Source organism: Leptonotus elevatus, chromosome 2 (assembly GCF_054856555.1).
Source record: "Leptonotus elevatus isolate MCC_2025b chromosome 2, RoL_Lele_1.0, whole genome shotgun sequence".
In the NCBI taxonomy this organism is placed as follows: Eukaryota; Metazoa; Chordata; class Actinopteri; order Syngnathiformes; family Syngnathidae; genus Leptonotus; species Leptonotus elevatus.
Window position 1 is genome coordinate 36,276,578 of NC_141240.1, and position 26,803 is coordinate 36,303,380.

Below are 26,803 nucleotides of genomic sequence, written 5' to 3' on the forward strand. Positions count from 1 at the left end.
GTGCTGCTTCCGGTTAATTTCTGTCAACATCTTTATACAGCGTGCTTGTCATATGCGAGGGGCGGAGCCAGCCATAAAAAGAAGACACGTGACACGAACCGGTTTAGTATTTTTATTTGTATTAAGTATTTTGGCGCACGATGGATCAGCGCTATTTTTTGAAAACATTAAATATTCTTCCCCCCCAAAAAACAGTGATAAAACTACCCCTGAAAAGCAAAAAGTGAGGGAACACTACCTACTGTATCTATGTATCTTATTGTAGCTATCTATCTATAATTCAATATTGCATATTGAAATGATTGACGAGCTGATCGACTTGCAGGAAGCCATGACTTCTGCTGTAATTACGGCAACAGGTGCATACACATGTTTACTAATGTTAGCATAGATAGATGAACAAATATATACTTTATAGGTAATTAAACCATTTCGGATGAATTAAGTTCAATTGGATGATCTCTCACAGCACTCTAGGTTGGGAATCACTTGTAGATTTGTATAAAAGAGAAGGAAAAAAACACGACAATATTTTTACAGTATTTGGAATTTGGAAGTTATGTTGTTGGGAGTTTACAGCAAAAATGTTAATTTGACAAATTTTACTTTATGAATAGACCAGTTCAAAAGGAAATGTGAGTAGCTATCCCTGTCTATTTCTGAGAGCAACAACGGCAGTGAGCCCCGCCCCATTAAAAATTTCGCATCCTTGTTCATTTCTTCTTTATTCACAAATATCCAAAAACACTCTTGATAAAAAAATAGCACAAGAAATATTAATCACTGACTACTTACACAGCCACACAATATTATACAGCTCAAACATGCATCACGTCTGGGGAAATGGTGCGTGTTTGTTTTGGGACATCTACTGCTGCAAGAAAGAAAGAAAAAAAAAACGGGTGTGAGAGGTACATCCAATTAATGCAAGCATACATTCTATTATTTACAGTATCAAAACTGTGGTCACACCGCAGTCGAGTGTGTTTCTCACCTTGGCTTTCTGGCTCTGGACCGGGACGTAAAGTTTAAACTCTGCCGGGAGCTCATCCTCAGAGTAGAGCCTGTCTGAGAAATACACCCTCCTGATACGACAGTTAGCATGAATCTGAAAGACAAATACAGTAGTCACATATTAGCATATATTGTGTGTACGTGTGCGTGTGTGTTTACATACAGTCAATAAATGCACAAAACCGCAAATATGCTCTTTATTTGGGCTTTTGCAAATCTGAATTTGCGCTCCCTTTTCTTACCCAACTAGTTGGTCATATGGATTATGGTTTTAATGACAGAGGCTTGCATTTCACATATTTAAAACGTTTTGGTAATTGACCTAATTCTATGATTAGAAATCAATGAAAAATCTTTTTTTTTTATTATCATGATTTCAATACCAATCAAAAATAATTGTGATTATTATTTTTTTTCCCCATAATCGCCCAGCCCTAAATTGTACCACTTCCACGTAGGGGTGTTAGAAAAAAAATGATTCGGCAATATATTGCGATATTACAGCGCGCAATTCTCAAATCGATTCAATATGCGGCTGAATCGATTTTTAAACATCAATTTTTTTATGGGAATATTCAACAAAACGTCTTACTTAGGGTTAGGATTCACACATTAAGCATGAAATAATGTTATATTAATGGAACATTAAGCCTTAATATTTTATTTCAGTGCTGTTCAAACGTGAAACAGACTGCAACCTGTCCTTTACCTTTTCAGGTAAATAAATACATTTTCGTACAAATCTTACAGTGTACATGTACAAGTTTACTGATTAGTATTTTCTAAATTTGAGTTAAAAAAAAAAATCGCAATAATCAAATTTACAGCTTCGTATCGGAATTAACCGGTATCGAATCGAATCGTGACCTATGAATCGCGATACAAATCGAATCACCAGGTACTAGGCAATTCACACCCCTACTTCCACGTGTATTTAATTTCTTGCTACTTATATAGCAGCCTACTAACTTGCAAATGTCGAACAAACAGTGCAAACTCACCTGCACACGCAACGTCTCAATATAATTGGTTCCGTAGGCTCTCCTGGTGAAGTCTGACAGATTGAACTGAATCTGGTTCCAGCCATCATCAAGTCTCATTGGCATGGTGCAGATGAACGGCTTCACTCGCGTCGTGCTCTGGTAGTTACTCGCCCGAAACCGCCGTCGAACATTTTTATCATCTAGAACCTGAAAGGGGAAATGTACATAGAGAGCGTCAATTCGGCCCCTCTATCACCTACACACAAAGTGCTCGTATCTGTACCTGAACTTCGAAGGTGAAATACTTCTTTAGGTTTTTGATGATCATTACAAGGAAAGGCAACTTGATACCCAGCGTCTTCTTTGGGTCCGCTGGGCAGGTTATATAGGTTGTACTGTAGCAAGAATAAGAAAAATGAGTAAGCGGAATGCCACAAGTGACTGATACTGTAGACGCACAGCGGAAAGCACTGGTCCGAAAATGATGTTCAGTCGACAGACTCGACACACACCTGACGTTAGTGCCTTCGACCTCCAACACCAGTGAATGAATGTCATTATCAGTAATTCGCTTGATGTGACCATTCCTCACCTGGTAAGCAAGGGGAAAAAACACACAACACAGTTCCTCAGTCATAAAATATATTTAAAAGTCCAGCAACCATGTTAGAGAAAAATGTAGCCTACAAAAAAAAATAAGAGGCGTTATTTTACGTTGTTTGACTATTAACAAACTACAATACGTATTTGCAGCTCATCGAGAAGAACAATGAAGCTAACGATTTAATCAAAACATCAATTTACCTTTTTATCCCAAATTTGAAGAGGTTTGCTCCCGATGCTGTATAAAATAGAAAGAAATCCACTTTGGAATGTGTTTTTGAACATGATTTTCGCGTTCTGTGCGGGTCTTCTGTGTGTACGGGATTACTGAGCTACGGCACACGCTCCACTTGGTCGCCTTTCCGTCCCCGCCGCTTCCGTGTCATGCAATCAAAGAGTTCCGTTGTCGAAAACTAAACGTCTTAACCTAATGTAGATGGAAAAAACAATGAAAAGCCAACAAGCTTCGCTGTATTCCGGAATATGAACGTATTTCTGTCCCAAATTTGCTGACATGCTGTTTTGGTGTTGCTAGGATCAATGTATCCATTGTGTTTTTTTCATTCCGGCTTTTTATTGTTGACGCACATGAGTCTCCCCGGCAACCGTTTGGGAAACAAGCGGACACAAGTAAGCGAAAAATGTGTCCTATTACCTTTCCAGAAACGGATCAAATATTGCAGTTTTGCTGTAAGATGGTGTTGCTTACAGTTAAAAAAGAATACTTTCTTCCTGTGATCACACCACTGTCGAAATCAATTTAAATGTAGTCGGAATGTGTTTTTTTGTAGCCTATAGAAAACATACTTTTTTTTCCTTAACTTAACTCTCTAAATAATGATTCCACTGCGTTGTTTGAAGCAAGAAAAGAAAACAGTATGTATGTATATTTTTATTTTTTTACTTCTCCTGCTGTTATGTCACAATAACACAAACAACCACAAGATGGCGCTAGAGTCTACTCGAAACTAATTGGTTCAAAATGGGCAATTTCTTTTCCGATACAGTGATTTATTTTGAAGTGAATAACTACATTTTTTCATTTCATATATATATTTAGAATATTTGAAAACTCCACATTTTGGAAAATACAGAATGAGGTATGTCAGAAAAGTTCCAGGACCGGTGTCACAGAAGTTATGTACATTTCAAACCCAAACTACAAAATTTCCTCTACCGTGTGGGCCAGATGATCAACCTACACGTTTACAAAGAGATAGTGTGCCGTTTGCGGTATTCAGTGTTGGTGAGGAAGCGAGGGTTGCTGCAGGACAATGCTGTTGGGCTGTGTCACTATAACAACACGCTTTCTCACAATGCCCTGAGCATCTTACACTTCCCGGCCAAGTAGAACATCAATCTCCTTTGTTCCTCTTTACCAAGCTTGAGGGGTCTTCAAGGAGACCTGTCACGAAGACGCGGATGATATCAAGATATTCCATTACAACACAGCTGTGGAGGATAATTTTTCCAGGAGGGCATGAAGCATTGCGGAGTGTTTTGACTCCTAGGGGCTTCTTCGAATGGAATGACTTAATTTATACGAAGTTTGGACTATTTTGTTTTGATGCTTTTCTGACACCTCATATTATCAACAAAAACAAGATCTCAACAGGGAGAATGACTTTTTCTGTGGCACTAACTCACATCATCATTGTTGTTAGGCCATAAATTGGGAATATTTCTTTTTTACAGTGACTCAAAACACTATTGTAATTAAGTGCAACAAGATGGATGGAACCATTTTAAAGCTATTGCTTACATTTTATTAGGGGTGTGCCCAAAAATCGATTCTCATAAGAATCGCGATTCAGAATCGATTTTAAATGTCCCAAAATCAATTTCATTTAAATTATTTTATACTGCCGTGCCTTTGTCTGTGTGTGCCTTTATTTGGAGCGCTGTTCATGTTGTACCCAATTTGGCCACTGAGGGGCAGTGTGGTTCAACGCGGTCTGATACACTGTTAAGTTGTAGCCATATTAGAGAGTGGAAGGAAAAAGTCACGATCAAGTTATTCCAATAAAAGTTGTTTTTTTGCAGCGTGGAGTCGTTCTTTTGAGTGATAAAAGTGCCGCGAGTAGAGCGCTTATTAGCATTAGCAAGTCAGACTGGAGTAGATCATTACAATTTCTAGCACATCTATAGATTGAAGCAAAAATCATTGTCAATCAAATCATTTTGAATTAAAAAAAAATCGCTCCTAATCGAAAATCGATTCTGAATCGAACCGCAGGCCCAAAAAAATCGGAATCTAATCGTGAGACATTCAAAGATTCCCACCCCTACATTTTATGTTTGTCGAACTCCCCACAAAAACTGTATTTCAAGAAATAGGCTGCCCCGCGTTATATCTTTCACGTTTGCGATACGAGCATGACGTCGTTATAAATGCGTTTCAGGAATCAGTGTGACTAAAAGAAAATGCCTACCTTTGTTCACTCTGTGGTACTTTCTCCTCACGTGCTAGAGAAACAAATCAGAAAAGCCTCTTGGTTGTAAGTCTTAGCCATGAAATGCTTTCACCCTGGTTTGTACTAATCATTAGTGCAGATAATTAGAATGTTTTACATATTTAAGGCGCTGTTTAAGGAAAATAGTCACTGGGATTAGGCAACAGCTCACACATTATTTCTCAAATACATTGTTTTGACTTTCTAAACTCCTTAATGTATGAGCCCGTTACTGAGGACTAAAGGATGCTCAAAAATCTACATTTCGTCGACAATCAACGCCAACAAAGCTTGGTATAAAATAGAATGGACTCCGGCAGAAAACTGTAACCTAGCCCATCACTTTAAATGCTTGGGGCTCGTTTGTGTAACTGTTTGGAGAAAATGTCGTTGCTACAAGTTTACCAAACCAAGTGTCATAAGTGTGGCCAGCTTGTATATGCATGTAAAGTATTATTACTGGACATGACTCAATGCTTGCAAATGTGCGGTACTGTATAATGTATTATGTTTATGTCAGCCATACCAGACATAAAGACGACACTTGGCTCAGTTTCATCTCGTGGTTGTTTACGATTAGGTGTCAAAAAGTTCAGGAATGAAGACATTGTTTGATGATGTTTACAGAATCACACGTGTTTATTCCATGTTGTGAGAATGATATGAAATATGATGCCTTGAAAACAAAACGAGTGCTTGTTTTTAAAATATTTGATCCAAAGCCAATCATGGAAAGCTTTTGTTGCCAGTGCTTCACACGTTTTACCCCCCGTAGTGCCCCGCAAAGAATGAAAATGAATCCAATAAATCTGATTTTAGTATACCAAATATAAAAGTGTAGCTTCACTTTTTATGTCCTAGTGTGCTGTCTCAAATACAGTTTAAATTAACCGTAGAGAAACAACAAATGAGCCGTAAAAGGTAAGAATATGACAAAACCGTTAAAATCCTGATTTACTACACAGCACATTTTGTGGCTACTTTGAAGACCCTGAAAAGTGAAAATTGATTCCTTTTCAATTTGACAAACCACAGAGTGGTGTAACAAACCTGCAAAATGTAAATGACTGAAAAATGGATGCCACTCATCTAGCTACTTTTTTTTTTGCCTACACATTTAAAATACATCCACTTAAAGCATCCAATGGCTGTAATATATCCCACCGAAGAGGTGCTAGCCACAGGGCTAGCTCACGAGCTAACAGGCTTCTGTTGTTGTGGCAGACGTCTCGTTTGTGGCGTCGCCTCTTCTCTTGGGAATTTGAATAACGACAAAAAACCTTTCTGTAAATTGTGGCATCCAGGCATTGCTAGCTACTCATTGCTAACGTCAAGCTAATGTATAATGTCTTTAACTCATTCACTGCTATGGACGGTTATAAACGTCAAAAAATCATTTTAATATTTCTATTAGTTTACCTTTTTTTTTTCTACTTTTGTTAACAAGAGTATGAAAACCTAAATTTTTTTTATTGCACATTTAGAACAAATATAAAATTTGTGGTTAATCGTGAGTTAACTATTGAAGTCATGCGATTACTTAAGATATTTTAATCGCCTGACGCCCCTAATTTGTAATAATCATCTTGTCAGGCGATTACAATTTTTAATTGTAATTAATCTTCACTAGTTAACTCACGATTAATCACACATTTTATATCTGTTCTACATGTATAATAAATATTTTTTTCCTAGGTTTTCATACTCTTGTTAACAAAAGTGGATTTTTTTTTTTTAACTAATAGAAATAGTTCAAATTATTTTTTTACGCTTATAGTCGTCAATGGCAGTGAATGAGTTAAAGTAGCACAAAGTAACTTTCCAACCTTAATAAATAATTTTCATAACTTTTCTGATGAAACATGGACTTAAAACTAGTTGAATGGTACCTTTGCCAGGGCATGAGGGGGTTTGCATCAATTTTACCGGCACTAAACAACATTGAGGAGGATGGTCGGAACACTGCCACACAAAAAAACTACAAATGTGCTGACTGCTTTAGGGCATACGTCCCTTCCCCCATTACCCATTCGTTACAAAGTCGGAAGTCAATTTGATTGGTTTGAGCTAAAAAAACGATGCAATGCGCTTGCCCTCATGGGAAATGTGGTCTTCCTTCAGGCATAACATTACCGCTTTTGTCCATACGGCGCCGCCTTAATCAACATAAACTAAAAGTTCCTTAGTGTTGCTTTAATGTGCCTCAAAAATCAGGAAAACTGAAATGGTGAAAAACAGCTCCAGAATTCATGACTAAATTGTTCTCAGTCTTTGCACATGAATTCAGCGTTGATCTTCAAACATGTGATTTCACTTTACGCGGTCTTTAAATGAGCCACCGATCTGATGACGGACATCACCACTTGGATTCACCGCCTCCACTTTCTCCCGCTCCGCCTCCCAGGTCCTCCACTGAGCTACACGAGCTCGCTTGACAAAAAACCCTGCCGCGTGATTGGATGCTGAGGTCCAGCAGGTCGAAGGAGTCGCTGGAGAAAAGGCTGTCCTCGCTCACCACGCTGGAGGGGCGGCTGCGGTGGCCATCGGCGGCCATTTTGGCCCGCAGGAACTGCTGCAGTGTGTCTGGGAGCGACGTCTGCTCGGAAGGCGGCGCTGAGCGCTGTTCGTCCGGAAGGTCCAGACTACGTGAGAACTTGCCGTTGCGTTTAAGAATGCCCTTTCGTCTTCTCACTGCTTCTGTGCGCATGGTTGGACTGTCCTCCGCTGCGGGGACAAACGTGTGATGCTTGTTGGAGCATGAATCGTCCGCAACGCTTTCTTGGGCGCCTGGTCTGGATTCTTTTGCTTGTGAGGAGGAGATATAACCTGTCTCCCCTTCATAGAGGTTCTTAAGTATACCCTTTTTGGGCATTTTAGAGGAGGGCTGTCTAAATGTACAAGGAGATGGCAGACTAGTGGCCAGGACCTCGGCATGTGCGTAATAAAGCTGGGGATCAACGGTACCCGGGTGCGGATTTTCTTTGGGGGGGCTGTGCAAAACAGAGTCAAAACTCCTCTGGTGTTTCAGAATACTTTTGGGTTTCTTCCTTTCGGCGGAGGACGAAACTGCTGCACCGCCGCACGCTCCTTGCGTAGCGTGAGGAATGGCGTTCTCCTTGCGAGACTTTCTGACGCTGGACGTTCCTCCTCGCGTTCTTCCTCCTCGCTCAGCCCGAAGCGGAAAGCTGAAGTAACGCGGATGAGCGGGGAGGCGTCCCGGCTCGGCGGCCGAACTGTCCACAACCCGATTCTGCCAGTCGATGTAGCGAGCCAGGAGGGGGGAGGGACAGTCTGGGTGCGGCGATGAAGCGCAGTCACACACGCTCTCCTCGTATCCCCAGTTCACCCACCAGTGGTTGGCCACGTCCTCGATCGTGGCCCTCTCGTCCACACGCACCGTCAACAGCCAGTCGATAAGAGCGCAGGCGTCTGGCAGGCAGAGGAAGTCGAGGGTTATTTGAAAGGCGCCAATAAATAGATAACACTGTCTGTTTTCTGTTCTCTGGTCATTAAAGTGTTACAATTTCACGTGCGTGGCTTTGCGAGGACAGTGATAACTCCTGATTAAGACTATCTAGACCAGGTCTTTGCAACCTTTACTGTCAAAATTTAAGCCAAATAACAAAAAAATGTGTCTGGAATCGCAAACCATTTAAACATTGTGATGTAGGAAATGTGTTGGTGTTAGTCTAATGTACTGAGGGCCCAAGAGCTAATTAGAGCTGCAGCATAACAGAAAAACATGCAGCATCCAATACTTTGAGGTTCATTGTCTTCAATTTTGTCTTCCCTTTTTGGAATTTTTGTTGTTGTTGTAATTCTTCATGCTTCATTTTTCATACATTTATCGACTTCTTTTGCATTTTTGTCAAATTTCTGACATTTTTGGCAATTTTGTGGACATTTAATGGTACATTTGTGGACATTAAATGGGAATTTTGGGGATATTTTTATTTTGTTTTTGGACATTTTATAGTTAGTTTTTGAACATTTTCTTTTATGTCTTAAAAAAAAATTCTGACTTTTTTGGCAATTCCAAATACATTTTATAGTAATTTTCTGCCTTTATTTTGTTTTTGACCATTTATAGTTACACTTTGAACGTTTTATTCTCTACTTATTTTTCTTTTCTTTTTTAACAATTTTCTGACTTTTATTAATTCTTTGACATTTTTGGCAATTTTGTAGACATTTAATGGTACATTTGTGGACATTAAATGGGAATTTTGGGGATATTTTTATTTTGTTTTTGGACATTTTATAGTTACTTTTTGAACATTTTCTTTTATGTCTTAAAAAAAATTCTGACTTTTTTGGCAATTCCAAATACATTTTATAGTAATTTTCTGCCTTTATTTTGTTTTTGACCATTTATAGTTACACTTTGAACGTTTTATTCTCTACTTATTTTTCTTTTATTTTTTAACAATTTTCTGACTTTTATTAATTCTTTGACATTTTTGGCAATTTTGTAGACATTTAATGGTCCATTTGTGGACATTAAATGGGAATTTTGGGGATTTTTTAATTTCGTTTTTGGACATTTTTTAGTTACTTTTTGAACATTTTCTTTTATGTCTTTAAAAAAATCAATTTGCCGACTTATTGGGAAATTCCAAATAAATGTTATAGTAATTTTCTGCCTTTATTTTGTTTTTGGACATTTATAGTTACACTTTGAACGTGTTATTTTCTACTTATTTTTCTTTTCATTTTTAATAATTTTCAGACTTTTTCAATTATTTGACATTTTTGGCAATTTCATGGACATTTTATATTTATTTTCTGTTTTCTTTTGGGAAATTTTTAGGTCATTTTAAAAACGTTTTCATCTACCTTTCGTCTCTCTTATTGTGACAACTTAAAAATTTGTACTAATATTTAATCTAAAAAAAATAAATATATATATGTAAATATATATATATATATATATATATAATAATTTCTACTCATTTTTTAGCCAACCACAGAGAGCCACAGGAGAGAGACTAAAAAGCCGTATGTGGTTCCAGAGCCGCAGGTTACAGGCCCCTGATCTCGACCGATCCTTTTTCGAAAGAAAGAAAGTGTTTTTGTTTTCATTTCTACGGTAGTGTACCATTTGCTCTTTTCACAAGAACTGAAAAGCGAGCAGTAAACCAATTTGTTTACCATTGAGGCAAACATTAGCAGCTGTGAAGAGCTCCTTCAAGTTCTGCCATACTTTTACAAGCAAGATACACGCTGCAGTCCCCTTTTCATTTTCTGTTGTTGTGCTACTACGCTTGCCCGCATATTATATACAGTGGTCACTGCAAAAGGTTCACCTGAGGGGGGGTTGGGTCTTCGATAGCGTCCTTGGCATATCTGCTCTTTGAGGATAGAGTGACTGGCCCCATCAAACGGCATGCTGCCGTACACCAGCGCGTACAGAAGCACACCCAGCGCCCAGCAGTCCACCTGGCACACACACACACACACACACAAACGGGTCGAAACCATGAAACGAGACAAATACAGCTTGGGTGCTTCAAATGTTTACAGATTTTAAAAGCTGAGCATTCAAGGGAAAGTTGTACGACGACAGGAAATTAATTTCCAAGCAAACCTTACATAATGCGGACAGGTAACAGAAACAGGTGAATGAAAGATAAGATGAATGAATAAAATCATGAATATTAATACAAATGAATTCAGAATTACCCAGGCCAGACCATTACAAAGTAGAAAGGACACAGATAGAAATGATCTTTGTAGAGGAAGATTGAGACAGCTCTTGGATATTATTAGAATACTGTCACTGTAGGGCAGAAACCTCCTATGCCTAAATTTGGTCTATTTCATATTGTTGGATAAATACTCGTCAGTCCCCATGTGGGTCTGGTATTTTTACAAATGAATGACCAATTCAAGTCTCAACAAACCTGCCGTTTACTTTGTCTTTCTGAAAAGTGATCTTTACGGAGATGTGACGTGTGAGTGAGTGTGTGTTTGTGGAACTCAGCAACTGCGTTTCCATAATTGACCTTTTATTTCGTTGCAATTCCAAATTCGAGTTAACTGTGAATGGCATTGCAACACTGCAGATGTAACAGCCAATCAAAAACACAACCCCCCCCCCCAAAAAAAAACCACTATTCCGTACTAATTACCAAGCGAGACCCAGCCCCCCGCCACACAGAGGCTAAGATATACCAACGACAATAAAGCAAAGCGAGTAGAGTCTCTGTCACCAAAATGCAATCAGGGACATCAATCATTGCCAACAGCCTCAGTCTTTAAATGTCACGTTAAATTATCATATGCTGCAATCTGCTTCCTCCTTGACAATGGCACCATGTTTTTGTAGTTCAATAAAAAAAAATAATGCAGAACAGCATCATGTATTAGGAGCCTCAAAACCTGATACGAGGTCTCAGTTTTTATGTTCCAGCACGTTGCTAGACCTCGGATAAGCGGTAGAAGATGGATGGAATTGAGTTTGGTTTTGTTGGCTCGTGTATTTATACTATACATGTTATTCGGACCTACCTCCGGTCCGTGGTAGGGCAGCCCAGTCACTATTTCTGGGGCGGCATAGAGCGGACTCCCACAGAAGGTCTGCAGCAGAGTTCCTCTCTGGTATTGATTTGAAAGGCCAAAGTCAGCGAGCTAGAAAGTGAGCAAGAGAGAGGACATGTTTGGTATAACAACAACACTGTTTTGTGTGTTCATGAGTGTACCTAAAATGCATCAAAGTCTTTTTATGGAAGAAATTGCCATGTAAAAAAACCCACAAAAAACGATCTGATGCTCTTATATTACTATATTTGTGTATGCTTAGTTACACAATAGCAACTTCACATAATTTATGGGTATTTTTTTTAAAAACGGAAATTTCCCTTCTCAGGGTGTAGAAAAAATAGTGTCCACGCCACCACGTTTGTAGAAAATAAAACATCCACAGCTAACCGCATTAATGCGTTTTTAAGTCAGTTCATACCAATTCCAGACCTTAAGGTGTCAACAGTTCCCCAAATCCTATCCAATCAGAGTACGCCGCCGTCTGGCGACGACACTTCCACAAATTGGGCCGACAATGAGATGCATGCCAAGCCTCTAGGCGGCAGTAGTTAGCCAAATACGGCTCATCTCTTGACGTCACTTCACCATACGTCACACAAGCGCGGACTGTCAGCCGCTGATCTGTATATATGCGGATCAGTGCTGTCAGCGCACACCAGACTTTTTTTTTTATTAATTAAAAAAAATACTTGTAAACAATCAATGAGTACATCATAAACGGAGCATAGAGGAAAACAAAGAGGATATTTTTTTAACAACTTTTTTTCCCCACTCACCACACACATATACATACAAACGAGGTCTCCCGGGTGGGGAAGCGAATCCACGCCGCCTTTTTTTCCCCTTCTTTATTAACAACTTGAGGTATGTGATAGCGACGTGTGTAGAGGACGACGTACGCGAGCCGAAGAAATGCACAAATCTTCAGTTTTTAGAAACCTTCGTTTGTAATGAAAAAAACGACAGGGCAAGCGGCAGCAAAATATCTCCCGTTTGCAAAAAAACCCGGCTACGTGCATACATGGCCAATAGACCAAAGACATCTGACTGCTCACAGTTAGTCACGTAGTGGAAGAATCATGAGGGCCATACGCAAACACACCGAGGCTCTCCTCTTTATCTGAAGAGATTATGTTAGCATGCACATACCAACACACTATCAGTGTGTCAGCGGATAAAAATACTCAACGCTGCGGCTTCATTTCCACGGAAGAGAGTTGCAGGTTGGGGGATGACACTTTATCGCTCACATTTGTTACGGAATAACAACAACCGCGCGTTGCAGTGTTTACGCTGCGTAACATTAACCAAGCCAACCACCAATGTGGTCGTTCCGCAGTACACCGCCTAAAAAATACAAATACAAATGAAGGCAAGGCATCATCAGCACAGTCAAACTCGCAGCTGCTGTGTACGGCAGACAAATTATGTCCATGCATTGGCCGCTTCCTGCTGTGCGCTGCTGGTAACCGTCGAGTGTGTTGAAGCCAACCATTGGAAACAACCAAGTCCAGCTGGGCAGTCTCTGCATGGGCTCACTTCTAATGGGTACCTTTGATTGCCAGTAGATTCCTTGCATTCCTCACCACTGCCATATATGGAACGAAAATAGCTAAATCAGGCAGGGAGTAACGTTTTTTTTATTTTAAGCCTTGGAACTATATTTGCCCTGCTTGTGCTTGCTACATGCCCAACTGTATCACGCAATAATATCTGTTTTAGGGACTTTATCATCCCCGATCATGATCCTTTATCCATTTGTGGATGCCGCTGCTGCTTTTCCATACCTTCACATTCAGATCTTGATCCAAAAGGATGTTCTCCAGCTTAAGGTCTCGATGCACAACATGGTTCTGCAAGAGATCACAAACACGTCACGTGCTGCAAACAAGCAAAGTTTCTCTCAGCCCACAAACATACGAGTCATGTTCTCTGGAGGTTTATTATATCTGATACAACATATATATATTTTTTAACCACCAACAAACATAGCGAGCGACAGTGAAATACCGAGCGAGCAGGAGTTAGCCAGAGCGGCTAACAAGAACGGCTAGCTGGAGTTAGCCATATCCAATCGGCCGGAGTGGCTAACAAGAGCGGCTGGCGGGAGAAGCTAGCAAAAGCTTGCGAGAGCAAAGCAGAGTGCAACAAGTGGCGGGGGCCCTACGACGACCCCCTGAAAAACAAAACTATCTTTGCAAAGTTGTCTTTTGGGTATCCATAGCAGAAAGATGGCAGCGAAACATGTCAGCCTCCCGAAAGCATGGTGCGACCTATGTAATATAATTAGCGATTATTAGGCCTACAAGTATATAAAAAAAAAAATGTACGTTGATGTGAGGTTTTTTAAATGAATTATTAGTTCACCACTAGACGGCGCTAATTATTACACACTGTCCCTTTAAAAAATGAACTACTGTGTTTTTCCTCTTTGTTTTTTTTTTACAATGAATAAATTCAGATTCCAGCCTGTTGCTGCAATACGAAGCCATTATTACACTGTGAGCAGGTAATAATGTATATAAGTAAGCAGTGAACCAGGAGACATCCTCACTATCATTCACTGAAGCGACCTGGCAAGTTGTGTGATTGGGAAGCAAAATTCTGCTTACAGTCATTGGCTAACAAGTCCATTACATCATATTACAATTAACTCATTCACTGCCATTGACGGCTATAGACGTCAAAAATTCATTTGAACTATTTCTATTAGTTTCATATTTTTTTTCCACTTTTGTTAACAAGAGTATGAAAACCTAAACATTTTTTGTACATTTAGAACATGTAAAATTTGTGATTAATGTTGCGTTAACTAGTGAAGTCATGTGATTAATTACAATAAAATGTTTTAATCGCCTGATGCCCCTAATTTAAAAAAAAGAAGAAAAGATAAAAAATTAGGGGTGTCAGACGATTAAATGTCCATCCATCCATCCATCCATTTTCTGTACCGCTTGTCCTCACAAGGGTCGCGGGGTTGCTGGAGCCTATACCAGCTGGCTTCGGGCAGTAGGCGGGGTACACCCTGTACTGGTTGCCAGCCAATCGCAGGGCACACAGAGACGAACAACCATACTCACAATCACACCTATGGACAATTTGGAGTGTCCAATTCACCTGCCATGCATGTTTTTGGAATGTGGGAGGAAACCGGAGTACCCGGAGAAAACCCACGCAAGCACGGGGAGAACATGCAAACTCCACCCAGGAAAGGCCGAAGCCCGGACTTGATCTCACAACCTTTGCACTGGGAGGCGGACGTGCTAACCAGTCATCCACCGTGCCGCCACGATTAAATGTTTGAATTGTAATTAATCGCATGACTTCAATATTTAACTCATGATTAATTACAAATTTTATATCTGTTCTAAATGTACAATTTTTTTTTTAGGTTTTCATACTCGTTAACAAAAGTGGAAAAAAATGTGAAACTAATAGAAATAGTTCAAATGAATTTTTGACGTCAATAGCCGTCAATGGCAGTGAATGAGTTAATTATATCCTCTAAAGGCCCCTTTAATGTAAGTAAAGATCAATGACCTCATGAATGTTCTGTAAAATGTCTACGACTGCGGCAGATGTGACTAAAAAAACGAAACTACATTATAGTGCTCAATTTTATGAACCGTATAAATTCAACCGGAAAATTAACTCAAGATAAATTGAAATCGGTTTTTACTCATCTCGACAATCTCTTGCTGTGCCCTGCATAGACGAGCGGAACATTCAATAATTCATTTACACAGAAACACTCAAGTCTATTTTGGGGCAACGTCTTCTGGGCACAAGGCGGAGAAAATCCACCTTCCTGGATGCGCTAAAGCCGTAAAAACAGCAAGATAATCTCTGTGAGGGACTCATGAAGAAATAGAGCAGCTAAAAGGAAAGGGATAGAACACGGAACAATGACGCTCACGTGCCTAACTTCAATAAAATTTAGAGGTGTTAGAAAAAAATCGATCCGGCAATATATCGCGATATTACAGCGTGCAATTCTCGAACCTGCAACCTGTTTGTTAAATGCAGTGGCTCAGTTACAAGCCTGAATTTTCAGATAAATAAATACATTTTCATACAAATCTTACAGTGTACATGTACAAGTTTACTGATTTGTATTTTCTAAATTTGAGTAAAAAATAAAATAAAAATCGCAATAATCAATTAATAGATTAATCGGCATCTAATCGAATCGTGACCTATGAATTGCGATACGAATCGAATCGGCAGGTACTAGGCAATTCACACCCCTAATAAAAATGCACTTTTAGATACCCTAAATCAGATTCATCAATTTCCGGCATGTCATGTAAAAACAATACAAAGAAATAAGAGTCCTTTGAAAGGCATATAGCAACATGGAAGAAGAAATAAAGCTGATTCAATAAAACGTGCTTGTTAAATGTGTCAGTGTGTGACTGTACACGTACAATCTCTGCCTAATGCGCTCTTAACCCAAAGAGAACTGAAGTCAAGTTTTTTTCCCGCAGGATTAGGATTTAGCCGATTTAGCGGGACTCTTATCTGTTTGCAGGGTTGAATGCTTCATCTGCCGCTGCAATGCGACTCGTGAAATGACGCCGGTGCCAAGTCGCCATACATTCCTTGAGTTTGTCGTGTGCGTTCGAACCTCGTGGCAGTAGTGGACAGCCGACGTGATTTGCCTGAAGATGCTTCGGGCTTCTGTTTCCGTGAGTCTCCCCTTGTCCAGGATGTAATCGTACAGCTCCCCTTTGCTGGCGTAATCCATCACAATCACAATCTTGTCGCGGCTCTCGAACACTGCGTTGGCGCATGGGAGACATTTGGGATCAGTTTCACTTTCCGCGAGGCCATGAAATATTTAGAAGTTGGAACAACCAGATCAATATGAATCTAATAAAAGAAATTGTAAACGGACGTGATTTGACACCAAGTTTTACAGGATAAGCTTTACAGTACCGCTGCTTAAACAGTAATGAATCATTATTATAATTACTTCTAAAATAAGGATTTTTTAATTCCTTATCTTTACAGTTGTATTTCACTTGAGCATTGATTATGTTATGATCATCGTTACCCTCGAGGAAGCGTATGATGTGGGAGTGCCGGAGTGAGGAGGTAATCTCAATCTCTCTCTGGATGTGAATTTTTTCAAGGTCGTCTGTGATGCGCTCCTTACGGATCGTCTTGATGGCCACCTGAGAAAATAAATACACATTTGATGTCGTCCGCTTTCAAGCCACCGTCATAAACACACATCAGCAATGGCCGCATTTGGGAACTAACAAAGAAAGAATGCGCTGTGAAACGTTTTTGGAGAAACAAGCCAAAGCTTGACTGATTATATAGTAGAGATAGACCGATATGCTTTTTTCAGGGACGATACCGATACAGATTATCGTTAGTCAAGGAGGCCGATAGCCGATATTTGAAGCCGATATTCATTGTGTCAAAATTTGTAGCAATAAAAAGTCGCGGGCTAACCGTTAACTCCGAAATAGCCGCTAATTCGTGAGCTAGCGGTTAGCTCGCGGGCTAACTTAGCCCGCACGCTAACTCCCAAATAGCTGTTAATTCGCGAGCTAGCCGTTAGCTCGCGGGCTAACCATTAGCCCACAAGCTAACTCCCAAATAGCCGCTAAATCACGAGCTAACGCATTGTCAACTATCAGGAGCAGCTTTATTTATATAGCTTATTTAACACACATGGTAGCAAGTTCAACTTAACCGTCTGCATTGGATTTTCGTCTGCATGTGAGCGTCTAGAGAAGAGCCGAACTTTTGCTGCTTATTAGCTGTTAGCACTGCACGAGCAACCAATCAGATGGTGCTGTGGGCGGGCCAATGCTGCAGGAAGTCAACAGCCACAGACTAGACGAAGGAGAAATGCACCCGTCGGAGCAAAAATAACTGTTTTTAATTTATCGGCCATCAAAAAAAAATTCATAAATTTAAAATGCTGAATATCGGCTGGGCCGATTATCGGTCCATCCCTATTATATAGCTTGGAATTACAAGCTGGTGGCAGTGAATTCAACTCAACTCAGGAACCGTTTGTCTGGCGGACTAAATGTTCAAAAACGAGCCTTCGAGCGAGCGGTTTATTGCCACTCAAAGTTGACACTTACTGTCAAACAAAATATAAAACCAAGAGAATTATGCCTTGTGCCAATGTTGACAAATAATTGGGCTAACGAATAGCATCTGTGACAATCACTGTAACGCTTCGGGGTCGTCTCCATGGCAACAAGACGTTGTGCTGGCGTGCTGCTGGGACAAAGGACAAACTCACGCATACCCACTCATATGCGCACCTGCAGATGGGATGTGGTGGCGCCCTCTGCAGGATGGCTGTACTGTTCCCCCCCGACCCACCTCCATATGTGCTCGTCTGTGTGTGCTTATTTGCTAGTTGTTTTTTTAAAAATCCATACTGTGCTCCACTCATACGGCATAAGCGATGTGCAAACCCACCATTCATTTTCCTCCTTCAACCTTCTCATAAATTAACACACACACACACAAAAAAAAAAAGAACAGTTCATCCATTAGCTCAACAAGCAGATGGAGACAAAGACATGAATCAATACGAGTAATATAATGATGCTTACATGGACATAAATACAATCCCCAGGTATTAGAGGTGATTATTGGGCTTTTAAAGCCTGGATGGTGAATGTGAACACACGCGAGGGCAGACGGTTGACAGCTGCACTGTTCACACTCCTTTCCTTAATCCTGAGCACTTACTGCACTCCGATGTAACCCCCAACCGGGAGGCAGACACGCAACACCCGGCCGGACAGACCCTCAATATGAGCCCCGAAACCTCTTTGGACAACATACCTCACTTAAGAAGATAGCAGCGCATACCAACTTCATTTTATGAGTGGTAATTCAGTGACCTTTTAGTCACATACTATATTTACTAGGGGTGTGCCCAAAAAAAATCGATTAGTACGATTCAGAATCGATTTTAAATGTCCCAAAATCGATTTTATTTCAATTATTTTATACTGTCTTGCCTTTGTCTGTGTGTGCCTTTATTTGGAGCGCTGTTCATGTTGTACCCGGTTTGGCCACTGAGGGGCAGTGAGGTTCCACGCGGTCTGATACACTGTCACACAAAGTCACAATCAAGTGAATCCAATAAAAGTTGTTTTTTTGCAGCGTGGAGCCGTTCTTTTAAGTGAGAAAAGTACCGCAAGTAGCGCGCTAATTAGCATTAGCGAGTCAATCTGGAGTAGATCATTACAATTCCTTGCACATCTACAGATTGAAGCAAAAATCATTGTCAATCAAATCATTTTGAATCAAAAATCTTTCTCAATCGAAAATCTATTCTAGCGGCCAACCATGAACGAGCGTGAAACCAGCCCACCAATCAGGAGCGTGGGTTTACACATGGAAATTTACATATGCCACTAGTGATGCACAGTATGAAAAATTTCAACCGATACGATAACCGATGATTTCCTGCTTTGTATGGGCGATACCGATACCCGATAAATTTGTTTATTTAGATTTAATATAGTCTTGATATAATCTGCAATTTGTGCGTCGAGGAATGGAAAAACTTATTTTAACATGTCTCTAATTTATTAATCAATTATTAGTTTTTGATTAATTTGATAATCGATTAATTGTCAAATGTAGATTAATTGTTGCACCTCTACTTCTAACCCTATTTAAAATGTCAAATACACATAAACAGCACATCACTGGGCCAGAAACGCATCAAATCACAATTTGACAGATTTCTTATTTTTCCACATAACTATTGGTCAGTCAAATTAACTCATTCACTACCGTTGACGGTTATATTTGACCTATTTCTATTATTTAAAATATATATATATATACTTTTGTTAACAAGAGTAAACTACAAATTTTTTATCTGTTCTAAATGTTTTTTAGATTTTCATACTCGTTAACAAAAGTGGAGCATTTCAAACAAAAGTTGAAATTTAGAGAATTTAAACATTTTTAATAACTCATTCACTGCCATTGACGGTTATAAATGTCAAAAAATCATTTGAACTATTTCTATTAGTTTAACATTTTTTCCTACTTTTGTTAACAAGAGTATTAAAACCTAGAATTTTTTATATTGCACATTTAGAACAGATATAACATGTGTGATTAATTGTGAGTTAACTATTGAAGTCATGCGATTAATTACGATTTAAAAAATTAATTGCCTGACACCCCTAATTTTTAATAATCATCTCGTCAGCCGATTACAATTTTTAATTGTAATTAATCGCATGACTTCACTAATGAACTCACGATTAATTACAAATTTTTTATCTGTTCTAAATGTAATTTTTTTTTTTTTTTTTTTTAGATATTCACTCGTTAACAAAAGTGGAGCATTTCAAACAAAAGCTGAAATTTTGAGGATTTGGACATTTTTAATAACTCATTCACTGCCATTGACGGTTATAAACGTCAAAAAATCGTTTTAACTATTTCTATTAGTTAATTTTTTTTTATACTTTTGTTAACAAGAGTATGAAAACCTAGAATTTTTTATATTGCATATTTAGAACAGATATAAAATGTGTGATTAATTGTGAGTTAATTATTGAAGTCATGCGATTAATTACGATAAAAAAAAAATGAATTGTCTGACACCCCTAATTTTTAATAATCATCTCGTCAGGCGATTACAATTTTTAATTGTAATTAATCGCATGACTTCACTAATTAACTCACGATTAATTACTTTTTTTAAAATCTGTTCTAAATGTACAATTTTATTTGATTTTTTTTAGATTTTCATACTCGTTAACAAAAGTGGAGCATTTCAAACAAAAGCTGAAATTTCGAGGATTTGGACATTTTTAATAACTCATTCACTTTCATTGACGGTTATAAACGTCAAAAAATTATTTTAACTATTTCTATTAGTTTAACATTTTTTTCTACTTTTGTTAACAAGAGTATGAAAACCTAGAATTTGTTATACTGCACATTTAGAACAAATATAAAATGTGTGATTAATTGTGAGTTAACTATTGAAGTCATGTGATTAATTACGATAAAAAAAGTTAATTGCCTGACACCCCTTATTTTTAATAATCATCTCATCAGGCGATTACAATTTTTAATTGTAATTAATCGCATGACTTCACTAGTTAACTCACGATTAATCATACATTTTATATCTGTTCTAGATGTACAATTTGTCTTTCTTTCTAGGTTTTCATACTCTTGTTAACAAAAGTGGGAAAAAATGTGAAACTAATAGAAATAGTTCAAATGAATTTTTGACGCCAATAGCCGTCAACGGCAGTGAATGAGTTAAAGACCAATCTAAAGTGTTGAAAATGGCTTGCTCTTTTTGATGATGTTACGTTAATAGTTTTTGGAGTCTCCTGAAAAATGACCATTTGGTGGTACAAGGTTTCGGCACGAGGCCACGTGATATGCATTGCATATGCTTAGAACACATTTTATTTTCCTAAGCAAAACGTTATTAACACAAATTTAACAAAAACAATCCCCTCTGCCTGGGATGAATAAAGTTTTACCTGAAGTGTATTCACGAGCGAGAATGGATTGACGCAAGTCTCCCTCCCCCCCCCTGGGCGAACGGGCCTTTCCCCTGCGTCCCCGCCTCGACATTCTCAGCTGAAGGAAATCAACATTTATGAGCCATTCTGAGGCACAATTCACACGCTCCATCACCCCAGTCAGTTACGTAACCACACAAACAAACTCCGGGGACTGATGTGACCGTCGCAAAACCGTTGCACAATTATGATTGCTTTCTTATTAAGCGCTTCTTAATGATGACACATCTCTGTTCGATCACAATTTTAGATGATCGATGAAAAACAAGTTAACGCGTCGTGTAATTTTTTTTAAAATGAATTATTAGTCATCTAAACCATTCATTCATTGAAATGTTTTAGCTAAGCAAATAAAAAATAAATATGCATACTCATTTCTACAATTTCCTTCTTTTTTTTTTTTGATCCAAAGGGAGCCACAGGAGAGGGACCAAAGAGACACATGTGGCTCCAGAGCCGCGGGTTGCAGACCCCTGCTCTAGAGCATATAAAACAAATCTATTAGTAGCATATGTAACGGGCTGCTTAAAAATGGAGGGTTGGCCACAGTTTGGACACCACTGCGGTAAGTTGTGCTTCATAGCGCCACCCATACAAATGACTGACCCAACATTAGGGATAGACCGATAATCGGCCCGGCCAGCTAACCGTTAGCTCGCGAATTAGCGGCTATTAGCGTGCGGGTGAATGGTTAGCCCGCGAGCTAGCCGGTTAGCTTGCGGGCTAACCATTCAGCCGCGCACTAACTGTCAAATAGCTCGCGAATTAGCAGCTAACTGTTAAAAAACGGCTATTAGGTTAGCCCGCAAGCTAAGGGTTAGCTTGCAGGCTAACCTAATAGCCGTTTTTTTAGCGACTATTGGGGAGTTATCCCGGGGTTAGCGTGAGAGTGAATGGTTAGCCTGCGAGCTAAAAGTTAGCCCGTGAATTAGTGGCTATTTGGGAGTTGGCATTAAAGTTGGTGCAAAAGCTGATGGTAATTAAAAAACCTTTAACATGTTGCAAATCACAAAAGCTGTTTAACTCATTCACTGCCATTGACGGCTATAGACGTCAAAAATTAATTTCAGCTATTTCTATTAGTTTAACATTTTTCCCACTTTTATTAACAAGAGTATGAAATCCTGGAAAAAAATATTGTACATTTAGAACAGATATAAAATTTGTGATTGATAATGAGTGAACTATTGAAGTCAAGCGATTAATTACAATTAAAAATGTTAATGTGTTTTAAAAGAAGAGAAAAGAAAAGATTACAAAAAATTAGGGCCGTCAGGCAATTAAATTTTGTAATCGTAATTAATCACATGACTTTACTAGTTAACTCACGATTAATCACAAATTTGATATCTGTTCTAAATGTACAATTAAAAAAAATCTAGGTTTTGATACTCTTGTTAACAAAAGTGGGAAAAAATGTGAAACTAATAGAAATAGTTCAAATGAATTTTTGACGTCTATAGCCGTCAATGGCAGTGAATGAGTTAATAAACATGTGCTTGAAGGCATTTAAGCAGGCAAGTGCTGGAGTTTTATTCTAAAAAAATTTTGACGACATCTTTTTTTCCCCCTGCAAATGTATATCGGCCTCAATTATCGTTTATCGGCCTCCATGACTACCGATAATCGGTATCCTCCCTGAAAAAAAAGCACATCGGCCTACATCTACTTAACATGATAAGAGGCGTGGTTCTCTTTGATGTTAGTAACGTTTCCGTCCGGTAAGCGCTGACCTCGTCCTCGTCCTCCCCATGGTCATTATCAAACAACAGCCCCCTCAGTCCCGCTTCCAAAAATAATGTCCGTTTTGTTGCAAAGAATCCTTGGTATGTGCACAGTGGTGGTGCAAGGAATTCAGCATTTATCCTTGCCTTACCAAAACCTCACCGGTTCGACTTCAACGGTCTCTGTATAAAAAAAAAAGAAAAAGGGATCATCCCTATCACATTGTGTTTTGTTTACTACAAAGACCGAAAGGCATTCAGAGCGGATGGAGTCGCTTCCTCTATGCCGGGATCAAAACACAGCAACAGATTAAGTTTAGTGAGTATGTTTAAGGCGATATTTCAAAATGTTTGGACAAAAGGAACGTCCTCATGTGTGTTTGTGTGTGGAGTCACACTCCATTGTGGAAAAGTTTGTCCCCTTGTTCAAGTGCCGAGTGAGTCAGCCCAAAGGCATCTCAGGAAGCGAGAGCAGCATCCTAAACATCTTCTCCCGATGAAACTCAAACCGTAAGACAGGTCAGTATTCGTATTTTGATAACGTATTCATCATAATTTGTTTGCAAAATAGTCGACAATTGGGCAATTATTCCTAACTTACAACACATTCACTGCCATTGACGGCTATACACGTCAAAAATGCATTTTTGTTAACAAGAGTATGAAAACCTAGAAAATTTTGTTTTTGTACATTTAGAACAGATATAAAATATAAAATTAATCATGAGTTAACTAGTGAAGTCATGCGATTAATTACGATTACAAATTTTAATCGTCTGATGCCATTAATTTTTAATAATCTTTTCTCTAAAAAAAAAATATATATATTTTTTAATAATCTTTTCTTTAAAAAAACATTTTAATTTAAAAAAATGTTTTAAAGAAAAGATTATTAAAAATTAGGGGCGTCAGGCGATAATTTTTTTTTATTGTAATTAATCACATGACTTTACTAGTTAACTCACGATTAATCACAAATTTGATATCTGTTCTGATACAATAAAAAAATCTAGCTTTTCATACTCTTGTTAACAAAAGTGAAAAAAAATTGAAACTAATAGAAATAGTTAAAATGAATTTTTGACGTTTATAGCCGTCAATGGCAGAATCCTCGCAATTTCAGCTTTTGTTTGAAATGCTCTTGACACTCAATTGAAACATACTCATACACTACAGAAAACGTTGAAAGTCTCTCATTTGCCTGCTAACACACACACACAACTAAAATGCTCTTAGAAACAACTGACCACTGAAACACTCACACACTGCTAAAATGCACTCAGACCACAACAGACTTGTAAAAAAAAAGTACAACTGACTTACTCTCTCTCACGCAAACACACACACACACACACCTAAAATGCTCTCGTACTTACTAATTTTTTCTCTCACACACAAATGATGCTCGCACACTATAGGCCTTCTAAAAATACTTTTTCTCATGTACAGTACACGACTGAAACTCTCACATGCTGAAATGCACTCACTACTGACATCTCTTCAACAACATACACTACTTTAACACTCTCACACACTCAGACACACAAAATACGTGTTACTAAAAACACAGTACAACTGAATCACTCTCACACAAACACCTGAAATGCTCTCATACTTATTTTCTTCACTCACACATCAACTGATGCTCTCACACATCGGCCTACTGAAAATACTTTACTACTAAAACTCTCACATTCTAAATTGCTCTGACTATTGACATTTCTTTAACTGCATAGTCTTAGACTAATTTAATACTCTCACACAAAACAGAAATTATCTTGACATACAACTGAAACACTCTCATTTACACACATATACACAACTGAAAGGCTCTCACACAGCTACTGAAATGTTTTCACTTACAAACACAACTGAAATGCTCTCACATGCTACATATACCCCCCACTCATAGGCCCATACACCACCAAAACGCTCTCACACAAACACCTGAAATGCTCTCATACTTATTCTGCTTCACTCACACACTCAACTGATGCTCTCACACCATCGGCCTACTGAAAATACTTTATTACTGAAACTCTCACATACTAAATTGCTCTGACTATTGACATTTCTTTAACTACATAGTCTTAGACTAATTTAATACTCTCACACAAAAACTGAAATGATCTTGACATACAACTGAAACACTCTCATATACACTATATACACAACTGAAAGGCTCTCACACAGCTACTTACATTTTTTCACTTACAAACACAACCGAAACGCTCTCACACACTACATAATTCCCCCCTCCACTCATATAGGCCCATACACCACCGAAACGCTCTCACACACAACTCAAATGCTCAGTCACACGGCGGAAACACCACCAGACTGAAATACGGCCATATATTGAAATACACGTTCAAGTCGTGCGAATGAGAGCATTTGAGTACTGAGTGTGAGAGGTAATACAGACGGCCTCTCCTATTTTGTAACATTTGACGGCATCATCATGCACTTACTGTTTGGAGGCTCGCTCTGTCCACCGCCTTCTTCACTTTTCCGTAAGTCCCCTTCCCCAGCGTCTCCATCAGCTCGTAGCGGTGCTTCAAGTTGTGTTTGTGTTGGTGCTTCTTCACCTCCATCATGTCCGCGTCCGACCCGCACCCGCCAAGCCTCCGAGGGGATTCCTGCCGGCAGCCGAGTTCCGAACGCTCGCCGTTGCTCATCGCGACTCTGCTGTCCCCATCACGTCTGCCCATCGCACCGGACGACAAACTCCCACCGCGCGACGTTGCGCATTCAGAAGCCTGGCCAGCAGATGAGGAGCAGTACAGTGCATCGCTGCTGCGCCAATAAACTCCGAGCAACAGGCAAAGAGTGGGGCAAACCACGTGGTTAACAATGGGCGGAGCCTTGTCATTTCAACAGCCTGCTGTCACTTAATTATATTTTATTTTATTTTCAGATGCGTGTGTAAAAGCAAGGATTATGCTATTACTGTCTGAGGAGAAAAAAGTACACAGTGATTATTTTATTTTATATATTTTTCAGTTATTTACAATACTGGTCTTGGCAACTTGGCAGTGGCACGACTAATGAATTATTATTAATTTAGTATTCATACTGAGAAATACGACGGCGCATTAGGGCCACGTGTAAATATATATATTTTTAGAGGGCAATATTCCAAGAAAAAAACTCGCACATTTGCCATTTCATAAACTCGCAAATTTACAAGTTTTTCTTTCTTTATATAGTGGCAGATTTGCGAGAGAAAAAACTGAGAAATGAGAAATACACGTAGCGTAGCTATAGTCGAATCAAGTGAGGATTCGTTGGAGGTTAATAGGACACTGTTTATAAAATGAAAAGGCAGGATGGAGACGGTGTTATTCTTAAATTAAAACTTTACTCGTCATTCACCGCAGCCGGACAACACTTCCTGATCCCCTATCAGCTGACTAACACTATCCAATCAGATGCTAGCATACCGTAGGTAAATGCAAGTGAATGACGGAGAGCAGCAGATTCAACACATCAATTTAGATACTTGTACCAAAAAAATACCAAAATGTATGATTGTTTCAATAATAATTATGGAAACATAAATGTATATTTTAACAAATTAATTCAAATGCTTGATCGTCCGGGTGTGGACCTTCGCAAAGCGCCTCTTTGTCGCTGGCCAGTGACGGTACACAACGCTTCAAAGAGAGAATGCTTAACATAATATGGTTAATCTATGCGAAAGCAATTACTATCTCCTTATTTGGAAACCCAACCGAACAGTATTGGCATAAATAGTCGATTTTGCCACTTTATAATTTTTTTTCTCTGAATATTGCCCCGCCCTCTAAAATATATATATATATATATATTTATACGTGGTCCTAATACGTCGTCGTAGAGAAAAAAAATAATCACAGGGCACATTTTGCTGTAAGACAAATTTTGACAATATAGTCATGATTTGA

At 38.9% G+C, this 26,803-nt stretch overlaps 2 protein-coding genes and 1 long non-coding RNA gene across 3 annotated transcripts; 1 reads left to right on the forward strand and 2 right to left on the reverse strand.

The window, feature by feature from the left end:
• Window positions 1-96: 96 nt before the first annotated feature.
• On the reverse strand, window positions 97-3,157 carry LOC147179816 (cilia- and flagella-associated protein 20). The gene is made up of 6 exons (XM_086069657.1): window positions 2,802-3,157; window positions 2,510-2,589; window positions 2,281-2,392; window positions 2,016-2,204; window positions 995-1,108; window positions 97-874 (listed from the first exon to the last, which is right to left on the reverse strand). The coding sequence occupies exons 1-6, from the start codon at window positions 2,883-2,885 to the stop codon at window positions 869-871; spliced, it is 585 nt and encodes a 194-aa protein (XP_085925783.1). The 5' UTR covers window positions 2,886-3,157; the 3' UTR covers window positions 97-868.
• A 42-nt stretch (window positions 3,158-3,199) lies between these two features.
• Window positions 3,200-16,279, forward strand: LOC147179817 (uncharacterized). The gene is made up of 3 exons (XR_015094200.1): window positions 3,200-3,230; window positions 7,458-7,699; window positions 16,128-16,279. It is a non-coding gene; the product is annotated as an uncharacterized LOC147179817 (long non-coding RNA).
• On the reverse strand, window positions 5,447-25,688 carry LOC147179818 (NUAK family SNF1-like kinase 1). The gene is made up of 7 exons (XM_086069759.1): window positions 25,349-25,688; window positions 16,653-16,773; window positions 16,224-16,375; window positions 13,384-13,449; window positions 11,564-11,683; window positions 10,360-10,492; window positions 5,447-8,482 (listed from the first exon to the last, which is right to left on the reverse strand). Exons 1-7 carry the CDS (start codon window positions 25,586-25,588, stop codon window positions 7,410-7,412), a joined length of 1,905 nt encoding a protein of 634 aa, XP_085925885.1. The 5' UTR covers window positions 25,589-25,688; the 3' UTR covers window positions 5,447-7,409.
• Between the last annotated feature and the right edge of the window lie 1,115 nt (window positions 25,689-26,803).